The sequence below is a fragment of the Myiozetetes cayanensis genome, unplaced genomic scaffold, assembly GCF_022539395.1.
Source record: "Myiozetetes cayanensis isolate MyiCay16 unplaced genomic scaffold, myiCay2020 scf7, whole genome shotgun sequence".
Classification (NCBI taxonomy): Eukaryota; Metazoa; Chordata; class Aves; order Passeriformes; family Tyrannidae; genus Myiozetetes; species Myiozetetes cayanensis.
In genome coordinates, this window is record NW_026087964.1 from 15,616,773 (window position 1) to 15,634,884 (window position 18,112).

Genomic DNA, 18,112 nt, shown 5'->3' on the forward strand with positions numbered 1-18,112 from the left:
TGCATTGTTCAACATCTCCATGAGAGAAGCTGCAACAGACATCAGATAGCAGAAGGTAAGAAGTAAAAGGCATAATTACAATCTAAAAGGGATACACAGTGTCTACTGTTTAATATTTATTGCTGCTCACTCTATTCATGCTAATTTTTAAATTTCAGAATCTCTATTCTTAGAGCAATAAAATTACCATAGCCCATTCTGATGTCAGATAACTACAAATTTTAGCTTTATGCATCGTGGCTGGGCTAGTGGAAGTATTCTCATGTGCTACTACTGTGAAAGTGTTATTTTTGTGTTGGTTTATTTTGTAGTTTCTGGACAGGCCATCAGGAAACATCTGCTTTGCAAATTGGCGAGTTCCTACCTGTCACCTTGGTTTTCCATGTCCTGCATTTTCAGTTGGAAGAAAAAGGTTCCAGAGCCTTCATATGACCTGTAATTCCAGAGCCTTCATATGAGCCTTACCTCAAAGAATGAAATTCAAATAGTAAAAACTGATGCAATAAACACGTGAAAAAATGTTAATTGTTAAACTTTGAATAGATTGTTTCTACAAGTGGCTTTCTCTTAGTTCATAATTCTCTACTTATCAAAATTTCTATGCTTCAGAAAAGTGTGAAGGCAGGAAAAGGAGCAGTTAATTGCGTAAGTCTTTGCTGAAATGGGTTATCAACATGGAGGAAATATAGCATTTTTTTCTATTTGTTTAGAATTAAGTTTAAAAGCAATCTGGGGAGCAGTTTCATGAATTAATTTGGACACCTCAAAAATGCAGAAATTGTGATGTGACGTAGTGAGCTACTTTCCACAGGGACTCTTTTGTAAGTGGTCTTTTTTTCAGACCACAATACTCTTGAAAGACGTTCATAGATACTTCATCTGAATGGATATTGGTATAGCACCCATTTTGCTGTGTTTTATATAGAATCAATGTAAGTGAAAAATTTTGACTGTAGGCTTTTTGTCAAGAAAGTACGTTTGGGAGTTTTTTGCCTGCAGGCAGTAATTTTTGTTCATTAGCACTGAGGTGTTTTAAATAGCTGTAAAACAAAATCTGGTTGTTTGTTTCTTTGACAAAGAATATACATTGTTTGTGTCCGTTGACTGAAAATACTACAAATATTTGGAGTTACTTATATGAAGTCTTAATATTTACATTTCTTTAATTATGTTGTTATTATTAACAGCACTTAGGTTTCACCTGTTAAGGATTCTGTTACTTAGAAGGACATTTTATATCTGTTAAATAAAGCTATTTCTGCTGAATAGGTGAGATAAAGAAGTGTTTTAGATTAGATTTTTATCCTAAAGCTGACTTCCAGTAATGAAGGTTTATATGGTGTTTAGTAGAAATAACAGAATTGTACAAACATTTAGGATTGGATAAGACCTTTAAGATCATTGGGTCCAAGCCAGTAACCTGGCACTGTGCTCTTCCACCCAGGACTCCCACAGGCACTTTAGAAACTGAATAATTTTATCCTCTGATCATTCTCCTGTGACTCAGAGCCTGCAGATCAATTCACCCACACCCTGATGGCTCCTGCCTGCTGCTGTGGCTGCCTGTGGTGCACAACTGGCTGCTGCCCCAGCACGGGGCCTGCTCCCTCTGCCCGGAATTCAGTTGTCTCAAGCCAAAATAAAAAATTAAAAAAAAATCCTACCCACCTGTGCAAGGTAGGAGTCAATGTTGGATTTCAGAAGTGTCAAGTTAAGCACTACTCTCCAATTTGAAGCAAATAGAATAATTAAAAACTTTTTCAGGTCCCTCTCTCTTCATGCCTCCTTATCTATCTCACAAGTGGATGTCCTCATTCTGCTTTTTTATCTTTCATCCTAATGATAAAAATGCTGCAGCTGTTCACTAACTAAACTCAAACATTTTCACAGTTTGGGCTTTAACAGTATACAGAAACCTGAAGACCAATGCATTGTATTATAATGCTGAATTTAATTTTGAACGTGTTGCTATGAGTAGACTCTAGACAGATTACAGTCAGTGCTGCTGACTGCATCTTTTATAGTTACTGATGAAGATTTAAAAAAATCATTTATTCCATTTAAAAATTGAAGAGAGGTTTATGCTTGGATGGAATAGACTCCTTCCTTCCTAATGACAAACCACTAAATGTTTAGAAATTATAGTCAGCAGTTATCCATTAAATTAGTGTGTGGAACTGTTCTGTGTGTGTTAATTGCTGGCATCATGTTAAGCACCTACAAAAGCAAAAGACTATAATAACTTCTGAGGCCTTTTTACTTACTTTCAGAATCTCTTTGTAAGCATTTTCATTTTGTAGAGTTTGTCGTGGTTTTGCAGACTGTCATATATTGAACTGGAAAGATACTCAGTGACAGTGCATCTACTGCTGAATTTTCCTTGCTTTTTTTTTTTTTTTTAATTTGCATTTTAGAAAATCTTCAGGGCAAATGAAGGGAATGCCTGTACAAACTCAAAGTGTGAATGGGCTTTCACACTCAAAGTGTGAAAGCTTTGGGTACACATCAGTTTGGTTTTTTGAAAACTGTGTTTAATTCTATCACTTGTTCCTCATTTTCAGGTTCTTTTGTCCTCCTCCATGTGTGTATCTTATGGGCAGTGGATGGAAGAAAAAAAAAGAGCAAATGGAACGGGATGGTTGCACTGAGCAAGAATCACAACCTTGCGCCTTTATTGGGATAGGAAACAGCGACCAAGAAATGCAGCAGCTGAACTTGGAAGGAAAGGTAGAAGAACTGTAATAAACCACTCAAATTACTGCAAAGGATATTATAGCTACATGATGCATATTTCAAGGAATGCCCTTGCTTATTTTTGGTAACTTCTCTTACACTGTAGCAGATCCTACATAAGTGGTTTAAAAGAAAAAATCCCTCTAAAATATGTAGGACTGTTGAATAGGTGGATTTAGTTCATAGGGTCATAACAAGGTACTGACTTTAATTTTGTAGGTTCTTGATGCAGTCAGTAAACTGTTAGGTTGTTTGGTTGGCATCAGTGGCTAACTGAAATCTGGTTTCTGGCCCAAACTCTGTCTCTTTCCTTGGCTTGCATGAATGGAATTGTCTGAACATCTGCTGCTAGAAGTGATCTTTTAAGTCCCTTTGCAGAAAAATACTATTAGAATAACATCTTAAAAATTTAGTGGATTGTTTTTTACAGTGGTTTAAATTGCTTACAAGATTTTTTTTCTAAAGGTATTTGTGATGAATTAAACAGTTGGAAACTAGCAGCACAAGTATTCATTTTAGCTGATTGTTTTATTAAGCAGTATTTTATAGCCACCTAGCACTTCCAGCACTGTCTACCAGAAATGTTTCATATATTGCTGAATAGGAAAGAATACTAAAAGTTCTTTTTGATATTTTTTGAGCTTTTGTTGTCACCTGGCATAAACACTTAGCCAAAAGTAACTTTCTCATGTTTCAAAACCCAGTCATTTCCCATCCTTTCAATAAAAGTTTGTCTCAACACATTTTCTGCACACGTAGCCTCTTGTGCATGCCCAGTGTACTGTCTGTATGGCTCTACTCAAATGTAATTTTCAGCAGTGCTCTTAACCCCTCAGAGATGGCTTTGACACAGTTATGGTCTCCAATCATATTTTCCAGTCCTGGAAAGACTGTAAAGTAAGGAGGTTGGGTGCTAAACTTCACGAAGCTAAAAAGTAGTCATAAAAGAAATCTGTAGGGAAGAGATGGAAAAAGCAGTTTCTGATCTGTTTTAGAAACTATTGCATCAGATTTGTTCATAATTAAATATATATAGTTTCTGGAGTTGAGTTGACTTGAAAGAAGAAACAACAGTGTGTTTTCACCTACAGAATTATTGCACTGCCAAAACATTATACATATCAGACTCAGACAAGAGAAAGCACTTCATGTTATCAGTAAAAATGTTCTATGGCAATAGTGATGACATCGGTGTGTTCCTCAGTAAACGGATCAAAGTCATCTCCAAACCGTCTAAAAAGAAACAGTCACTGAAAAATGCAGACTGTAAGTATTTTACAGGTTTTTTCTATATGTAGCAATTAATTTTGGCTCCTACTAATTTTTTATGTGTTCTGATGTCTGATTACAAAGTAAATACAACGAAATTTTCAACTTGTGGGTTTTTGTTGTGTTTCAGAATTGTACACACCAGTATATTTTAATATATTTCAATATAGATAGGTTACACTGTTGAGTTCTATGTAGTCACAGCTAATTATTTAGTAAATATGAAAGGTCCACCCAAAAACCTGTATTCTGAGAAATGAAGCCTTGTAGACAAGTGTATAAAGACTGTTCTACCTCAGCTTTCTAAGCTTTTGAATCTGTTAAGCTGCTGTGATCTGGTGCTTAGGATGTTTTGGTCGGTATCAAAGAAATAGCGGTAAATGAGTAGCATCATGTTACCCAAACTGCACTTCGTCACACCACAGACACCTTCTTACTCCCTCATGCTGTTTTCATGTTGTTTTTATTTTTGTTTTGCATGGTTCCTTTTAAGTAGTTGGTTAAGAAATCTGTATGGTGATATTTCACCCAGATATCTGCTTACCGTGTTTTTCAACCAACGATATCTCTGGTGCTAATGTATGGTCTGGAACATTTTTGCTTTTCCTCCAGCGTTTTTCGCCTGCATACCACTGGAGCACCTCAAGAGATACCCTTTTTTTTGTTTGTTTGTTTTTCTCTCTCTTCACTAGTGCTTTAAAAGGCTCTTCCATCTGTGTTGGGCTGGAACCCATTCACCTATGGAATGTGGATCTCGGGGCCACTAGCTTGGCACATGACTAAAGGCAATCTGTTGCTGTGCAGTTCATGCCCTTGGGCTCAGAGTATGCACTGTTGAATTTGTATTCAGACAGATAGTTTTGATGGACAGTGAATATGAACCAAGTAGAACAACAAACACATTTTGATGGCAAAATGTTAGTTGCTGATTTTTTTTTTTTAGGGGAGCAAACTTTGCATTTCTCTCTCTTGAATGATCAGTAAGTTCAGATCCAAGAACGTTTCAAGTTGCATGGTTATAATTTGGCATAGTTAACATCCATGTTCCTTTCAATTGCTTGTGATTTGTAAGAATAATTTTTCTTTATACTTCAAATGATTGTTGAAAGTTGTCTAAGAACTTCACAAGGGCAAGCTAAAGCTTCTGCTCAAATAATCAGTTGTTGGAGACGGAGTTTCCAGCTGGCAAGGACTGGCCTATGTGGCTAAGGGGCAAAATTGTATGAGCTAGCATGCCTTTGAAGAACAGACACTACGTTTGTTATCCCACTTGTAATTGTTTTACTATTTTTGGTCTGTCACAAATATAAATATTTTCTAAATTACCAATATTTGATAATTATTTCTTGATTTCAAGTATTCTTCAGTTTACTTTACAGTATTTGTGACTTTTTGTTACTTTTCTATGTAATAATGAAGCAATTTTATAATCTCAAGTCTGTATGTGTTCCTTGCAGTATGTATTGCATCAGGGACAAAAGTGGCACTATTTAATAGACTTCGATCCCAAACAGTTAGCACCAGATATTTGCACGTAGAAGGTGGTAATTTCCATGCCAGTTCACAACAGTGGGGAGCGTTTTACATTCACCTCTGTAAGTAAAAACAAAGCAATATATCTTCTCACTTCCCTCCCTCCATCCTCACAAAAAAATCCTACCTTTTTTTCCTCTATTTAATTGCCCACATGCAGATTTGTTTTGTTACTGAGTATATATTTGATGTAATAGTGTGTTAATTGTTGTTCTTATCAAAATTCCTGTTTCATGCAGTGGATGATGATGAATCAGAAGGAGAAGAATTCACAGTGAGAGACGGCTACATTCATTATGGGCAGACTGTCAAACTTGTATGCTCAGTTACTGGCATGGCACTCCCAAGACTGGTACAGTTTAATTTCTCCAATGCTGTAATTAGTTTATAGATGGCTACTTAATGTAATTCCATAGTTGGCTTCACATTGTTTACAGTTTTTGGCTTTTTATGTTTCCCTTTGTTAATACATGTTTTATATGGAAAATGGCATTCACTTTATTGAAAACATATTTTTATATCTGCAGATTAATTCTGTAAACAAAGAACAACTTGTAAAATAAGCATAGGATATTTTTCATAATTCAAGGCTGCCAAAGTAGGTTAATCTGTCTATTTTAAAAACAGTATGTCCCCTGCACCAAAGTACTTTAAATATTGATATTGAATGGATGAGTAAAATATTTGCAGCCAGTAGGACTATTCCATGTGTTGAGTTCAGCACAGCTTTAAAAATGCTCTCCTGATTTGAATCTAAAAGCAGTTCTATCTTCTCCTGAGGATACATTATACCAATATCAGCTTGCAAAAACATTTTTTTTTACATTTATTAGTACTGTCTGTTTTAATATGAAACATGGGAAGTACCTTTGCGATGACCTGTTAAGGTTTGTGAACCAAAAATAAAATTACTTCTGAATACACAGTAACGGTTTTTATAAATAAAGTTGTGTAATTACAATTTTTTTTCCTCGTTTTTTATTTGCTTAATGCCAACTTTAGTGGAATTTTATGTGACTGATAATAAATAATGTTTCTTATGAGATCTTCTGTGAAATTGTGTGTCAATTCCATTTTTACCTAGAAACAATCTTTAGAATGCACCAATGTAAAACCAGCCTTCCCTACATTTTACTAGGACTGTAATGAGAAATTCTCTCCCAATATCAAACTTAACCATAACAGAAGATAATAGCCTGCTCAATGTAAATGGGACAAAATGATAATTTCAATAGATTCTTTTTTTTCTTACATCACATTGTTTGACAGTGAAATCCAGACCTAGTTACTACTGATCTGGTGCAAGCAAATGAAATTCAGTAACATAATGTCACTTTATTTGTGGGCTTCCTGTTAATATTTTCTTATTGCTAAAAGGAGATGCCATAATTCATTATTCCAGAAGCCTTATTTGGAGGTAGAAATAGTAGAATAAATTAGGCTAACAGTTCCTGTTTGTTTGCCATTGGGAACATTTGTTTTGCTGCCTTACAGGATTGATTAAAAGGTAACTTGAAGATGTTTTAGAGTCTAATGCAAAGAAGGAAAAAGTTAACCTTAAAACATTATTATTATTATTATCATCATCACTATAATACCTTCTACTGTCATTAGAAATCTTAGAGCACATAGCTTAAAAATCTTCAAGCACATGGCTGCCACTGCTACTAATATTGCATAAAATTAAGTATTAAACTTTTTTCTGGAAGTTGAGTTAAAATTACAACTATAAGGAAGTAACTTTTTTAATTTTTAAAAATAAATTAGTAAACCAGATCTGAATTAAGTCAGCAGATTTTTTTTTTTACTGAACTGCCAGATGTAAAGAACAATTATTTCTTGCAGTTGTCTTTAAGTAATAAAATACACTATGATTGTTGTGTTTCCAAAACTCTAAAGGTATTAAGATGTGCTTAAGTTAATCCATATTTTTAACTATTCTCCGTCAGCAACTGGTTTACCACAGAATGTTGTTGATCCTATCAGTGTTGGAAGCTTCTGTAGAAGTGTATTAATTATTAAAAATAGTAATTAATTATAAAAATAGTAAGATAATAATTACTCTTCTGCACTGGCAAATGGAACAAAAGTAGATTTTGCTGAAGCTTCAACTTTTTTCCCCACTCCTGTAACACAGATAAAATACATATGCATGCAGCACATTGAAGTAGTACTGAGTGTTACTTCAGTGTTGTGTTCTTGTTTCAAAAACATTGAAAATTATGAATCTAATATTGGTATTAAAACAGGAGGCATGTAAATGTAAAAAAAGAAAATTATCTTTCACTTCCTTTATTGTCAGTACATCTGTAATAAAGTACAGAAATTGTCCTAAATATGTATGTACTATTTTCCTTCACAGATAATTCGAAAAGTAGATAAACAAACGGCATTATTGGATGCAGATGATCCAGTATCACAGCTCCATAAATGTGCATTTTACCTTAAAGACACTGAGAGAATGTATTTGTGCCTTTCCCAGGAGAGAATAATCCAATTTCAAGTAAGTTGTTTAAAACTCTTTCAATAGATGAGAAGCATGGTTGCAAAGTTTTCCCAGATATTCCCAAAATATCTATGAATGCTATTTTTCCAGTAGGTTTTAAATGCAAGTCTGATAATTTGTATTGAAAAGAGAGGATGGAAAACTACAAACTTTATCTATCCCTTTCCAAATCTGTTTTTCTTTCCTCAAAACCTTCTTCCATGTCTATCTAGACAATGAATACTGGTTTCTCCAATGGAAAAAAATGGAAACACACTAGGAACTTGTGCATGCACTCATGATACTGTGGCTAAACATGTTGACAAATGCTAGTGGAGTTGCACCACTTACTTGTGTGTCCATTTCTAGGTTACAGCAAAAAGGAGATGATACAGTCAATAATAGTCTTGTTTCACGATGAACTCAGCAGTTGCCATGTCTTGCTCTTGGGTGACAGTGTAAACATAAACAGCTGTGGCAGTTGACAACAGTGACTTATAAAGCCACAGAAACCTGGTTTGTCTGTAACGAATATAACTGTCTCAGAAGTACTTTTTTTTTCTCCAGCAGGTGGAGAAAAGTACTGGGTTTTAGTCTCGAGTATGTTAGCATGCTTTTAGCAGACTTTCAGCATGGTGATTCCTGCCAGACTAAGACGACATTTGTCCAAATTCAGGACTAACTATTGCAATTTTCTTTAAATATGTCAGGGCAGCTCAAATAGGAAAGGGTGTTGAGAGATAATGCTGTGCTTCAGGAAGATGGGAAAGACACAGGACTTCCTCAGAGCAGCTGTAGCTTCTTGGGTAAGAAAAGTAGAGGTAGGAAAGTGGAAGGCTTGGTAAAGCTTCACTTGACTTCTGTCCAGAATTGGGACAATGGAACTAGAATATGAAAAGCTTTGTTCTTATTTCAGTAAACATATTTGTGTCCTGTGGTTCAGAACGTGGTTTGATCTATTGTTTCTACCCACAGCACACAGCAGAGATATAGCTATTAATATACTATATGATAGTATTTATTATGATATAGGAGAATGGACCATCATCAAGAACAAAACTATGAAATGGAAATTACAGTAACTCAGGATCAGCCTTACTGTTTGATCTTTCTCAGAGTAATTTATGGGAAGCACTGAATGAAGAAGCAGCTCCTGCTTCTCTGACAGCTGCCTTAGTTTAGCATCCTGAAATTACCTGTGGGACTGTCAGTACATCCTACCACTCTTCAGTTTCTGCAGCATTCATGGAGCCCAGTCTGATAAGAGCTCTGAACTCCTACCCACATGGGTAGGAGGTAGCTAAAAGGACAGCCCCGTATTCTGAATTCTTTTAATGGAGTTGGTACCTGCTGCTTCTGCTTGCTGGCTAAAATCTCTTATCTTGCACACTGGGCTGTTACCGTGCTTTGGTGATTGAGATTACTGTGAACAATAAACTCTTTTTATCAATGTCAGGAGAGAAATCCTATTTTGTCTGGGTTTTATTTGTATCAGAAGACAAAGACCAGGGAAACAGCATGTGTAGTGTCTTTCACCTGCCTGCTCTTAAGCATTTGCTTTTGAGTACTGTTCCTCTAGTAGGAATCTAGGCAAACTATGGTCACTGTAAAAAAAAAAGAAAAACAGCAAACAGGAAAAAAACCAAACAAACAACAAAACAAAACAAAAACCAAACACACACACAAAAAAACAACCAAACAACAACAACAAAAACCAACCAACCAAAACAAACAAACAAACAAAAAGAACCATACAAACCCCCGAACTTTTCTTTAGGATGACAAGTCTCCCTTGGGTGAATGGAAATAGCCCTGTATAGAGACCTTAGAGGCTTAAAGCAGAGAGGCTGTAAAAAGTCAACAAGTGAGCATGAACCTTGAAATTCAGTTACTGAAGTACCAGCCATCCATATGTTCTGGATCATAGAGAAAGAATATAAATAATGCCTTACAGGGTCAGAGCACATTCCATGTCTCTGTCTAACAGCAGCAGTAGGAGTTGGTGCTCACAGGAGGCAGGTGGGTGTGGTTGTGTTGGGCAGTCCAGTGCAGTTGTACTCTTCCAGCATCCACACTGTACTAAGTGTTGTTGGAGGCTGCCTCCCTGCCTCTGAGTTTTAGTATCATTTTGTAGATGTGTACATCAGTTTGATTATTTTGGATGTGCTGATGTTCTTTTCCTGAAGTTGAGAACTGTGACAGAAAGTTCAAGATGTTTCCTGTCCTTTGTGTAGTAAGCTTTTGCTGTATTTGTTTTGAATGATGTAACATTTTCTGTGAGTGATTCCTACTTCTAGTGTTGCAGGATTTAGTGAGCAACACTTCTGCATTCACCTTAGCCATCAACATCTTAATTTCTTCTCTCCTAGTTGTAGTCAGTCTTCTCAATTTCTTCTTGTAAGGTCAGCACTCCTTGGTGATTTTACTTGCCCTTTCTGTCCCTTCTCTTTTTTTTTCTCCATGGCTTTCTTGAACAGGGAGACTGTAACTGCACGTAGTATTCCAGAATTAGGTGAACAAAACATCTACACTGGCAAATGCCAATCTTGACCAGATGTAAATCATAACTAATGGAAAGTATTCCACTTCAGTTTAGTCACTTTGCATTAATAGAACCAATTTTAAAGCAGCTACTTCTCGTTGCCATAGTTTTTTGGATAATGACTATTGAATAACATTAAAACTTTAAAAGTTGAACTAAAATAAAACTCAAACATAAGGAGAGATGACAGTGAGTGTTATAGGTGATAGTTGTGGTGTTCTCACAAATATTATTTTTCTGTTAATTTTTCTGAAATGTGTGTAGCTGTTTCTGTCGGTCACTTTGTTTTAGAGGAAAACATTAAGAAACATTTTTGCAATAATAGGCATTATTACTGGCTGAGTTGGATTTTAGGTCTATGATTTGACAGATGTGTCTACAGATCAGATTTAAAACTTTTCTTTCTTTCTAAGGCCACTCCATGCCCAAAAGAACCAAATAAAGAAATGATTAATGATGGAGCTTCTTGGACAATCATTAGCACAGACAAAGCTGAATATACGTTTTATGAGGGGATGGGACCGGTCCATGCTCCAGTGACGCCTGTGCCTGTTGTAGAAAGTCTTCAAGTAAGTCTGTTGTTAGTTTTAATAAACTCTTTAGTGTTAGATCACTTTTGTCATACTATTTTAAGCATCATGGTATGGAATACTGTAGGAAAACAGTCTTAATGGCTTTATAAGTAGTAAAATTACTGTATGTTGTAATAATTTTTCTTACCTACGTTTCTGAATACATGAACCTCTCCATCACAGGAATAATATTAATATTGCTGTATACCATAAGACTTTTACTTCTTAAAATACTGTGGTAGTGATATCCTTAGGACTTCCACTTCTGTTCTGATTATTTAGAAATTGGTTTTGGCTCTTAGACAATAACAGATCAAAGAGAGCTTTATTTTAAAAAATCAGCATTCATCCAAGTTAAAACTTGAAACTCCCCTAACACATTCTCTGGAAGATTTTGTTCTGTTTTCAAAGCATTGTTGAGATCTATTTCTTAAGTGGCCACTATCAAAACTTGGAAATTCCCTCATGGTACCAAGTTAATTGGCAGTACTTTTTGGATGTGTTACTTCTTTACAGTTCAGTTGTGTAGGTTGTCTGTGTTTCAGTTTTGTCCAGCTGAACAGAAATAGCACTGATTACAGTTCTTGTTTGCATGTGAAGATTTTGGGATTTCTTTGTTGTTTGGGGGGGTGTTTGTTTTGTTTGGAGGTTTTTGTTCCTTTTTTGGTGGGTGATTGTTTTTTTGCGGGTTTGTTTGTTTGTTTGTTTTGGTGGGTTGTGGAGTTCTTGTTTGTTTTGTTTTTTTCCTGTTGGAGAGTGTTTATTTTTATTAATACATATTTTGGGGGGGATTTTCTTCCTTTTTTTTTTTTTTTTTTTTCCCAGTTGAATGGTGGCGGGGATGTAGCAATGTTGGAACTTACAGGACAGAACTTCACTCCAAATTTACGTGTCTGGTTTGGGGATGTGGAAGCTGAAACCATGTACAGGTACAGTATTTTCTCTTACTTTCATGGTGATTATGTTCTCCTAGGTGCTGTGAAGAGTGTATACTCACGTGTACACTCTCAAGTGTATGCTTTTCTGTCCTGCAGAAAGAGATCTGGTTGCCAGCAGGCTCAGTATGAGTTAGCAGTGTGCCCTGGCAGAAGGGAGGGAGGGCAAACCACATCTAACTTGGTCAAAAGAGGTGATTGTCCTGCTGTATCTGGCATTGGTACAGCCTCACAATGAGCACTGTGTGCAGTTGTGGGCCCAGCGGTTTAAGGATGTCCAGATACTGGAATGTGTCCTGAGAAGGGCAGCAAAGCTGGTGAAGGGCTGGAAGGGGCCTGTCCTGTGTGTTATGGGTGAGGACTTTGGGCTTGTCCAGTTTGGAAAAAAGGAGGCTGAGGGGGACCCACTGCTCTCTGCAGCTTCCTGAGGAGGGGAGGGAGAGAGGGAGGTGCTGTGCTCTGCTTCCTGCTGTCATATGCCAGGATGTATGGGAATGGCTCAAAGCTGCACCAAGGAAGATTTAAGTGGGACATTAGGCAACATTTCTTTACCAAGAACATGGTCAGACACTTGGAACAGGCTTCCTAGAGAGGTGATCAATGCACCAGGCCCCATGCTTTATTTTCGGTCAACCCTGCAGTGGTCAGAGCGTGGAGTAGATGAGTGTTGAACTACTCTGTTCTGTTCTTTAAACTTAAGTTTATTCTGCTCAGTGGACTCTCCTGTTTTCCAGATGCGCCGAGAGCATGCTGTGTGTTGTTCCAGACATTTCTGCATTTCGAGAGGGTTGGAGATGGGTCCGACAGCCAGTGCAGGTTCCAGTAACTTTGGTCCGTAACGATGGCATAATTTACTCCACCAGCCTTACCTTTACATACACACCGGAACCAGGGCCACGGCCACACTGCAGTGCTGCTGGAGCGATCCTCCGAGCCAACTCGAGCCTCATGGCTTCCAGTGAAACAAACACAAACAGCGAGGGAAGTTACACAAGTGTCAGCACAAACCCAACCAATGTCACATCATCTACAGCAACTGTAGTTTCCTAACTACTGTTGTTTGTCTGGACTTTAACTGACTGTCATTTGCTACATTCAAGAGAACTGAACAATTTTTGTGGTTTCATGGGAAAACACCTTTCCATTTTAGGTGATGTGATTTGAACTTTGTTACCTGCAAGTGAGATCTTTAAAACAGAAGCCACGATAAAAAAAAAAAAATCAAACCAACAGCCGAAACATAAGAACTTTATCGAAAATCTATTTTTCAGCTGGTTTTTTTAGTGGGCAAGAAACAAAAATGTGGCTGGGATACATGTTGAGCAAACTAGAAAACATGAACACATCATAGTTTTTATGGACCAAGGAACTTGTATAAGCTTTAGTATAAAAGGTACATTTTCACCATACCTTTTTTGTATCACAACATATAGTACACTTTTGTTACCAAATAGTTTATATTTTTTTTTCTCTGAGCTTTTGCTCTGAAGTATATTCAGGTTCCAAAGCCTGACCATGCTTGTATAATCTAATTACCATACTCTTCCAGTTTTAAAAAAAAAAATATATATTTTTGGTCTGTGGCTGGAACTGTTCCTTTTTTTAAACTGAAGTCTTGTGACTTTTTATGGACTGAAATTGTTTTTATTTCAGCAAGTAGAACCTTGTAAAGGCCAGCATATTTTTTTTAAGATTATATGAAGTCTGTGCAAAAGCTTTAAAAAATGCCTCTGCCTTGCCTGCAATACATGCAATGTATGTTAACTTTAGTGCTCTGTTTTCAGTCATTGTTAATAGTTATTTCTGTTTTTCTTTTTTTAAATACGTATTTATAGTGATAATTCATGAGGTTCTAACATTACATGAGTTTTTTCCTAAAGTGGCATCTCAAGCAGTCATATTAATGATTGTTCATGTCACAGGCATATGTTGGTGTTTTTGAAGGGTTGTTACTGGGTTACTCCCCCTCTTCCTTGCTCAGTCATACTACATCTGAAAATGTTTCAGGATCTGTTCAGGTTTTTCTAATCTTGTATATAATTTGTATTAAATGTAAGTTAAATGTTTTATTTCAAAAGTGGAATGTTCCCAATAACTTCATTTGGCAGCATGTCTTCTGTCTTGTTGGCATGTAACTAAAGTACCATGAGAAGTATGTGCTACAAATGGGATTGGTAGGTGATGCCCTCCATCACTTGAGAATCACAACAAGCATGTTTTTCTTCATACTGTTCAGTAAATTAGGCCAGACTTTCACGTAACACTTGTATTGAGAATGTGCTTTCATTGTGAAGTGATCATACCATAATAACTAGAAGTAAATTTTATTACTTAGAAATGGGCAAATAGAAAATCATAAAAGCACTATGAAGATGTCAACTCCTCCCATCTTTGTTTCCTGTGGGTTTCCCTTTCCCTGCCAACAGCTTGTGCAACATTCAAGTCTTCTCTCCATCATAAATTCAAGGCTCATTTGCACTTTGACTTTGTTGGTTGTTGCATTTTTTTTCTTTTTGACTTTGCTGTGTTTTGTCCCTCCTTGTAGACCTGCCTGCTTCATTTGTATTTGAAAGTATACCCCTGTAGTTCATTTGTAGTCACAGAGCTAGGCATAGGCTTGTAGGACAAGTTGTGATAGTGTGATCTTCTCTTTAAAAGCCAAAATACGAATTTCATTACATGTTCAGCCTCTTCTGTACTCTGAAGCAAAAGTCACAACTGCTGTGTAAATGTGAACCTGTGGCTTCCTACAGCAGTGCATTGCTTACCAGCTTACCTGTTGACCATTTTCATAGGGTTTTTATTTCTGACCACTTATTCCAGTTTCAACACCCACCACCGTTTTAAGGCATCGACTCTGCACCATATTTGCATACTCTGACGCTCCATTCTCCTTGCTTGCTTTAGTGCTCCGTTGTGTGTGTGAGAAGGATGTGTTCAAAGGAAGAGATCGGTTATAAAGCGTATTTAGCAAATAGTAAAATCAGTGCCACTGTCCTCCTGAAACGTGCTTGTATTCTACCACAGGCCTTCATGTTTGCTATTCTGTGTTACAAACTTGTTCCCGTGACAGTCGCGATGCTGGTTCCGAGCACTAGTGAATGCTGCCTCACCTCATCTCCGTTCCAGTGACCAAGGGCAGAATTCATTGTGGCCTTATCTCTGTTTTAAACTGTTTACTGGCATTTACTTGCAAATCTGTTTACCTTTGTATGTGCTATAAAATTTCGTTTTATTGTGTTGTGGCAGGAATCATTTCACAGTGTTTTTATTGGAAGGACATAAGTATCTTACAGTACGGCTTAGTTCAAAAGCCACAGATTTTCATCACTAATTAGACCGAGAATAAAACAAGATATATATATATATATATATCTCAGATTTAGAGGGTATTGAAGACACCGTGATATACACACAGCAGGCAAACCATAACAAGCCTTTTAACCTTCAAAGACTATTTAAAATATCTTTTCAGAACTTGACACGTGCTTTTATACTCATTATTTTAAATTTTTTACATATAAATGCAATACTTTTTATATTCAGTTTCCTTACGTGCAGTAATTTTTGCCCAATAGATATAATATTCCTTGACTTGTAAAGATTTAGCCTAATTTTTGCTGTTCTACACACTACCGCCAAGTGGGTCAAAAAAAGAGCCTATAAAGTTCTGCTTACAAGACCATTTTAAACCCCATTTTTCTGTTGGGCTTGTGGCTCTGTTGTTGCCAGTAGTTATCCTGTAGTACAGAAATGGTCTTCCAGGTCCTTACTGTTGTTAATACGTCCAGTTGTTCAGATACATTATCTTCCTGAACTTTTTTCTGTGGGGTGATATTGTTACATATATTGGCCTTGTGAGCTGTTAATCAATTTTCATTATATTAACGATATCTCAAGATTTTGATAAAACTACTTATAGAATGTTTCAGTATGAAACTCTTATAACTGTTCAAGTCTAGCTGTTAAGTCTGCTGTTAATTCTGTATACATAGAAATTGAGTCTGTGTTCAGAATGTTGTTATAGTTCCAACTTTAGGGAGACAAAGCAAAGTGAGTGCTCTAATTTAGCTATGCCTTTTCTTGTTTTCTGTTGTTTGGAACTGCGTTTCAGAAATCAACACTAGCATAGTCTTTAATAATCTGCTGCTGATGTTTTTCCTAATTATTTGCCTTGAGGGCATCCCACAAGTGTGTTAATAATGGTATTTTGTAATTCTTTTCATTGCACAGACTTAAAAGATCAGAATGGTTACCTGAAAAGATATGAACTCAAGACATAAATTAGTGTATTCCCCATATACAAAATAATAATGCCAAGTGAAACAAAGTACCTATTGGAAGTAAGCTACCCACTTGTAGTTTAAATGACTCCATAGAGGTGTCCATCTTGAAACTAAGATGCTCTTCAATTATTAACCATATTATTTACTTTCTTTCAAAAGCAGCTGTGTTTATGAGTACTGAACAAATGTGTATACTTTCCTGTGCCAGACTTTTGACTTTGTTTTCAAGCACTGTACTGTGGGATTGAGTGGCAGCTTTGTTAGAAAAAGAAGTATATTAGGGTTTCTACTTAACCCTTTTAGGACTGAACAATATCTTCCCTTTAGAAGCTGTAAAATAAATGAGCAGTTCTAACTTCGTGAACATTCTCTGTGTGTTCAGCACTGCATTTGCCCCATCTGGAGGTGCTATGCTAATGTCATTTTTTTTAAATCCTGTAGCATGTGTATACATTCAGTCTTAAAAGGGTTATTTTTACAAACTGTGCACCTGTAAAGTTTCTTAGCAATAAAGGTAGAAAAATGAGCAAGTTTTTACCATAATTTTGTAGAATTAATTGCTCAGTTCCATATTTCATCAAGAAAAACCCTGCAATATGGGCAGTTTTGAGGATTAAATAAAAGTGAAATGTAAACCACGTAAAAGTGTTCTTGTCAAGTGTACTCTGTGTGTGCATGTGCATATGCTATTGAGTTTTTTTTCCTACAAGGCTAAAGATAAAATACCATGTTACTGTTGATGTGACAACCATAATTGAACATCTGTATGATGATACAAAAGTACTTACGATTTGAGCAGGTGTTGAAACTTGCCACGTTTTTGTGGATTTTTTTCAGTGTTAACCGAGAAGTATGGTTTTTGGTTTTGTTTGTTTGGTTTGAGGTGTTTTTTCCCCAAATGAACAGTGAGGTCATCAATGGAACCAGAACAACACAAAAGAAGACCAACCCTGGGAATGAAACATCATCAGTAGTTGTGAGGCTGTGTGCACTGGACTCCACTTAAACAGGATATGAAATGTCCACCCAAAAATTTAAATTGGTTTCATTATTGCTTGTATTATTGCTGAAGTTAGATAAGAAACTGTTTTTTAATAATGTGTAAAAAAAAAAGTTTCACTTTTTTATATAATTTATTAAATAAGAAAAAATGAACTGTGTTTAGTTGTTTAACTTTAGCAACTTTTTTATTGCATTTAGTATACCTGACTTCATCCTATTCTTAATAGCAGACTGTCTGACATTTCTTTCAGTTGGTTTGTAACTAGAGCCAGAAGTTTAGCAAATAAGTTTATTTCTTGTTTTGACAAAATAGTAGGGCTGTAAAGAACAGCTAGAAATTATGTACTCTCAGTTTCCAAGCACAAGTGGCACAGTCACTTGAAAAAAGTTTCTGAGGTGGGAAGCCAACATGGCAGAGAGAGAATATAGAACAGTAGAAATCTACCTGTACTGGGTTTGTATTAAACTAATACACGAACTTCTAGTTTATCCATAAGACTGTGAAGGGTCCAAAAGGGATTGTTAAGAAAGAGTGGCAAGAGCAAGAGAAAAATCATTTAAGGAAGAATTACAAATTTTTATATTCTTTTTAAAATCTGCAAAGGTGATTGCCATTGTTACTAAAGCACTTAAAATAGTCAGAAACTCAACAGTTGTGGTGCTTCTGCTGTTTGAAACAGGAACAGTATGAACAGATTACATCTCAAAATTATTTTAAAGACTCTCACAGTTGTCCTCTGGAATGATAAGTTGAT

At 36.2% G+C, this 18,112-nt stretch overlaps 1 protein-coding gene across 3 annotated transcripts in view; it reads left to right on the forward strand.

Moving 5' to 3' along the window:
• RBPJ (recombination signal binding protein for immunoglobulin kappa J region) overlaps window positions 1-17,000 on the forward strand; it is a 143,703-nt gene extending 126,703 nt beyond the window's left edge. For all 3 annotated transcript variants that reach the window (XM_050338684.1, XM_050338686.1, XM_050338685.1), the window contains 8 exons: window positions 2,562-2,727; window positions 3,825-3,999; window positions 5,460-5,597; window positions 5,775-5,887; window positions 7,898-8,038; window positions 10,976-11,131; window positions 11,960-12,063; window positions 12,804-17,000. In XM_050338684.1, coding sequence (XP_050194641.1) covers window positions 2,562-2,727; window positions 3,825-3,999; window positions 5,460-5,597; window positions 5,775-5,887; window positions 7,898-8,038; window positions 10,976-11,131; window positions 11,960-12,063; window positions 12,804-13,119 — 1,309 coding nt within the window. In that variant the 3' untranslated portion in view covers window positions 13,120-17,000. The remainder of the gene's footprint in view (window positions 1-2,561; window positions 2,728-3,824; window positions 4,000-5,459; window positions 5,598-5,774; window positions 5,888-7,897; window positions 8,039-10,975; window positions 11,132-11,959; window positions 12,064-12,803) is intronic.
• The last annotated feature ends 1,112 nt before the right edge of the window (window positions 17,001-18,112 follow it).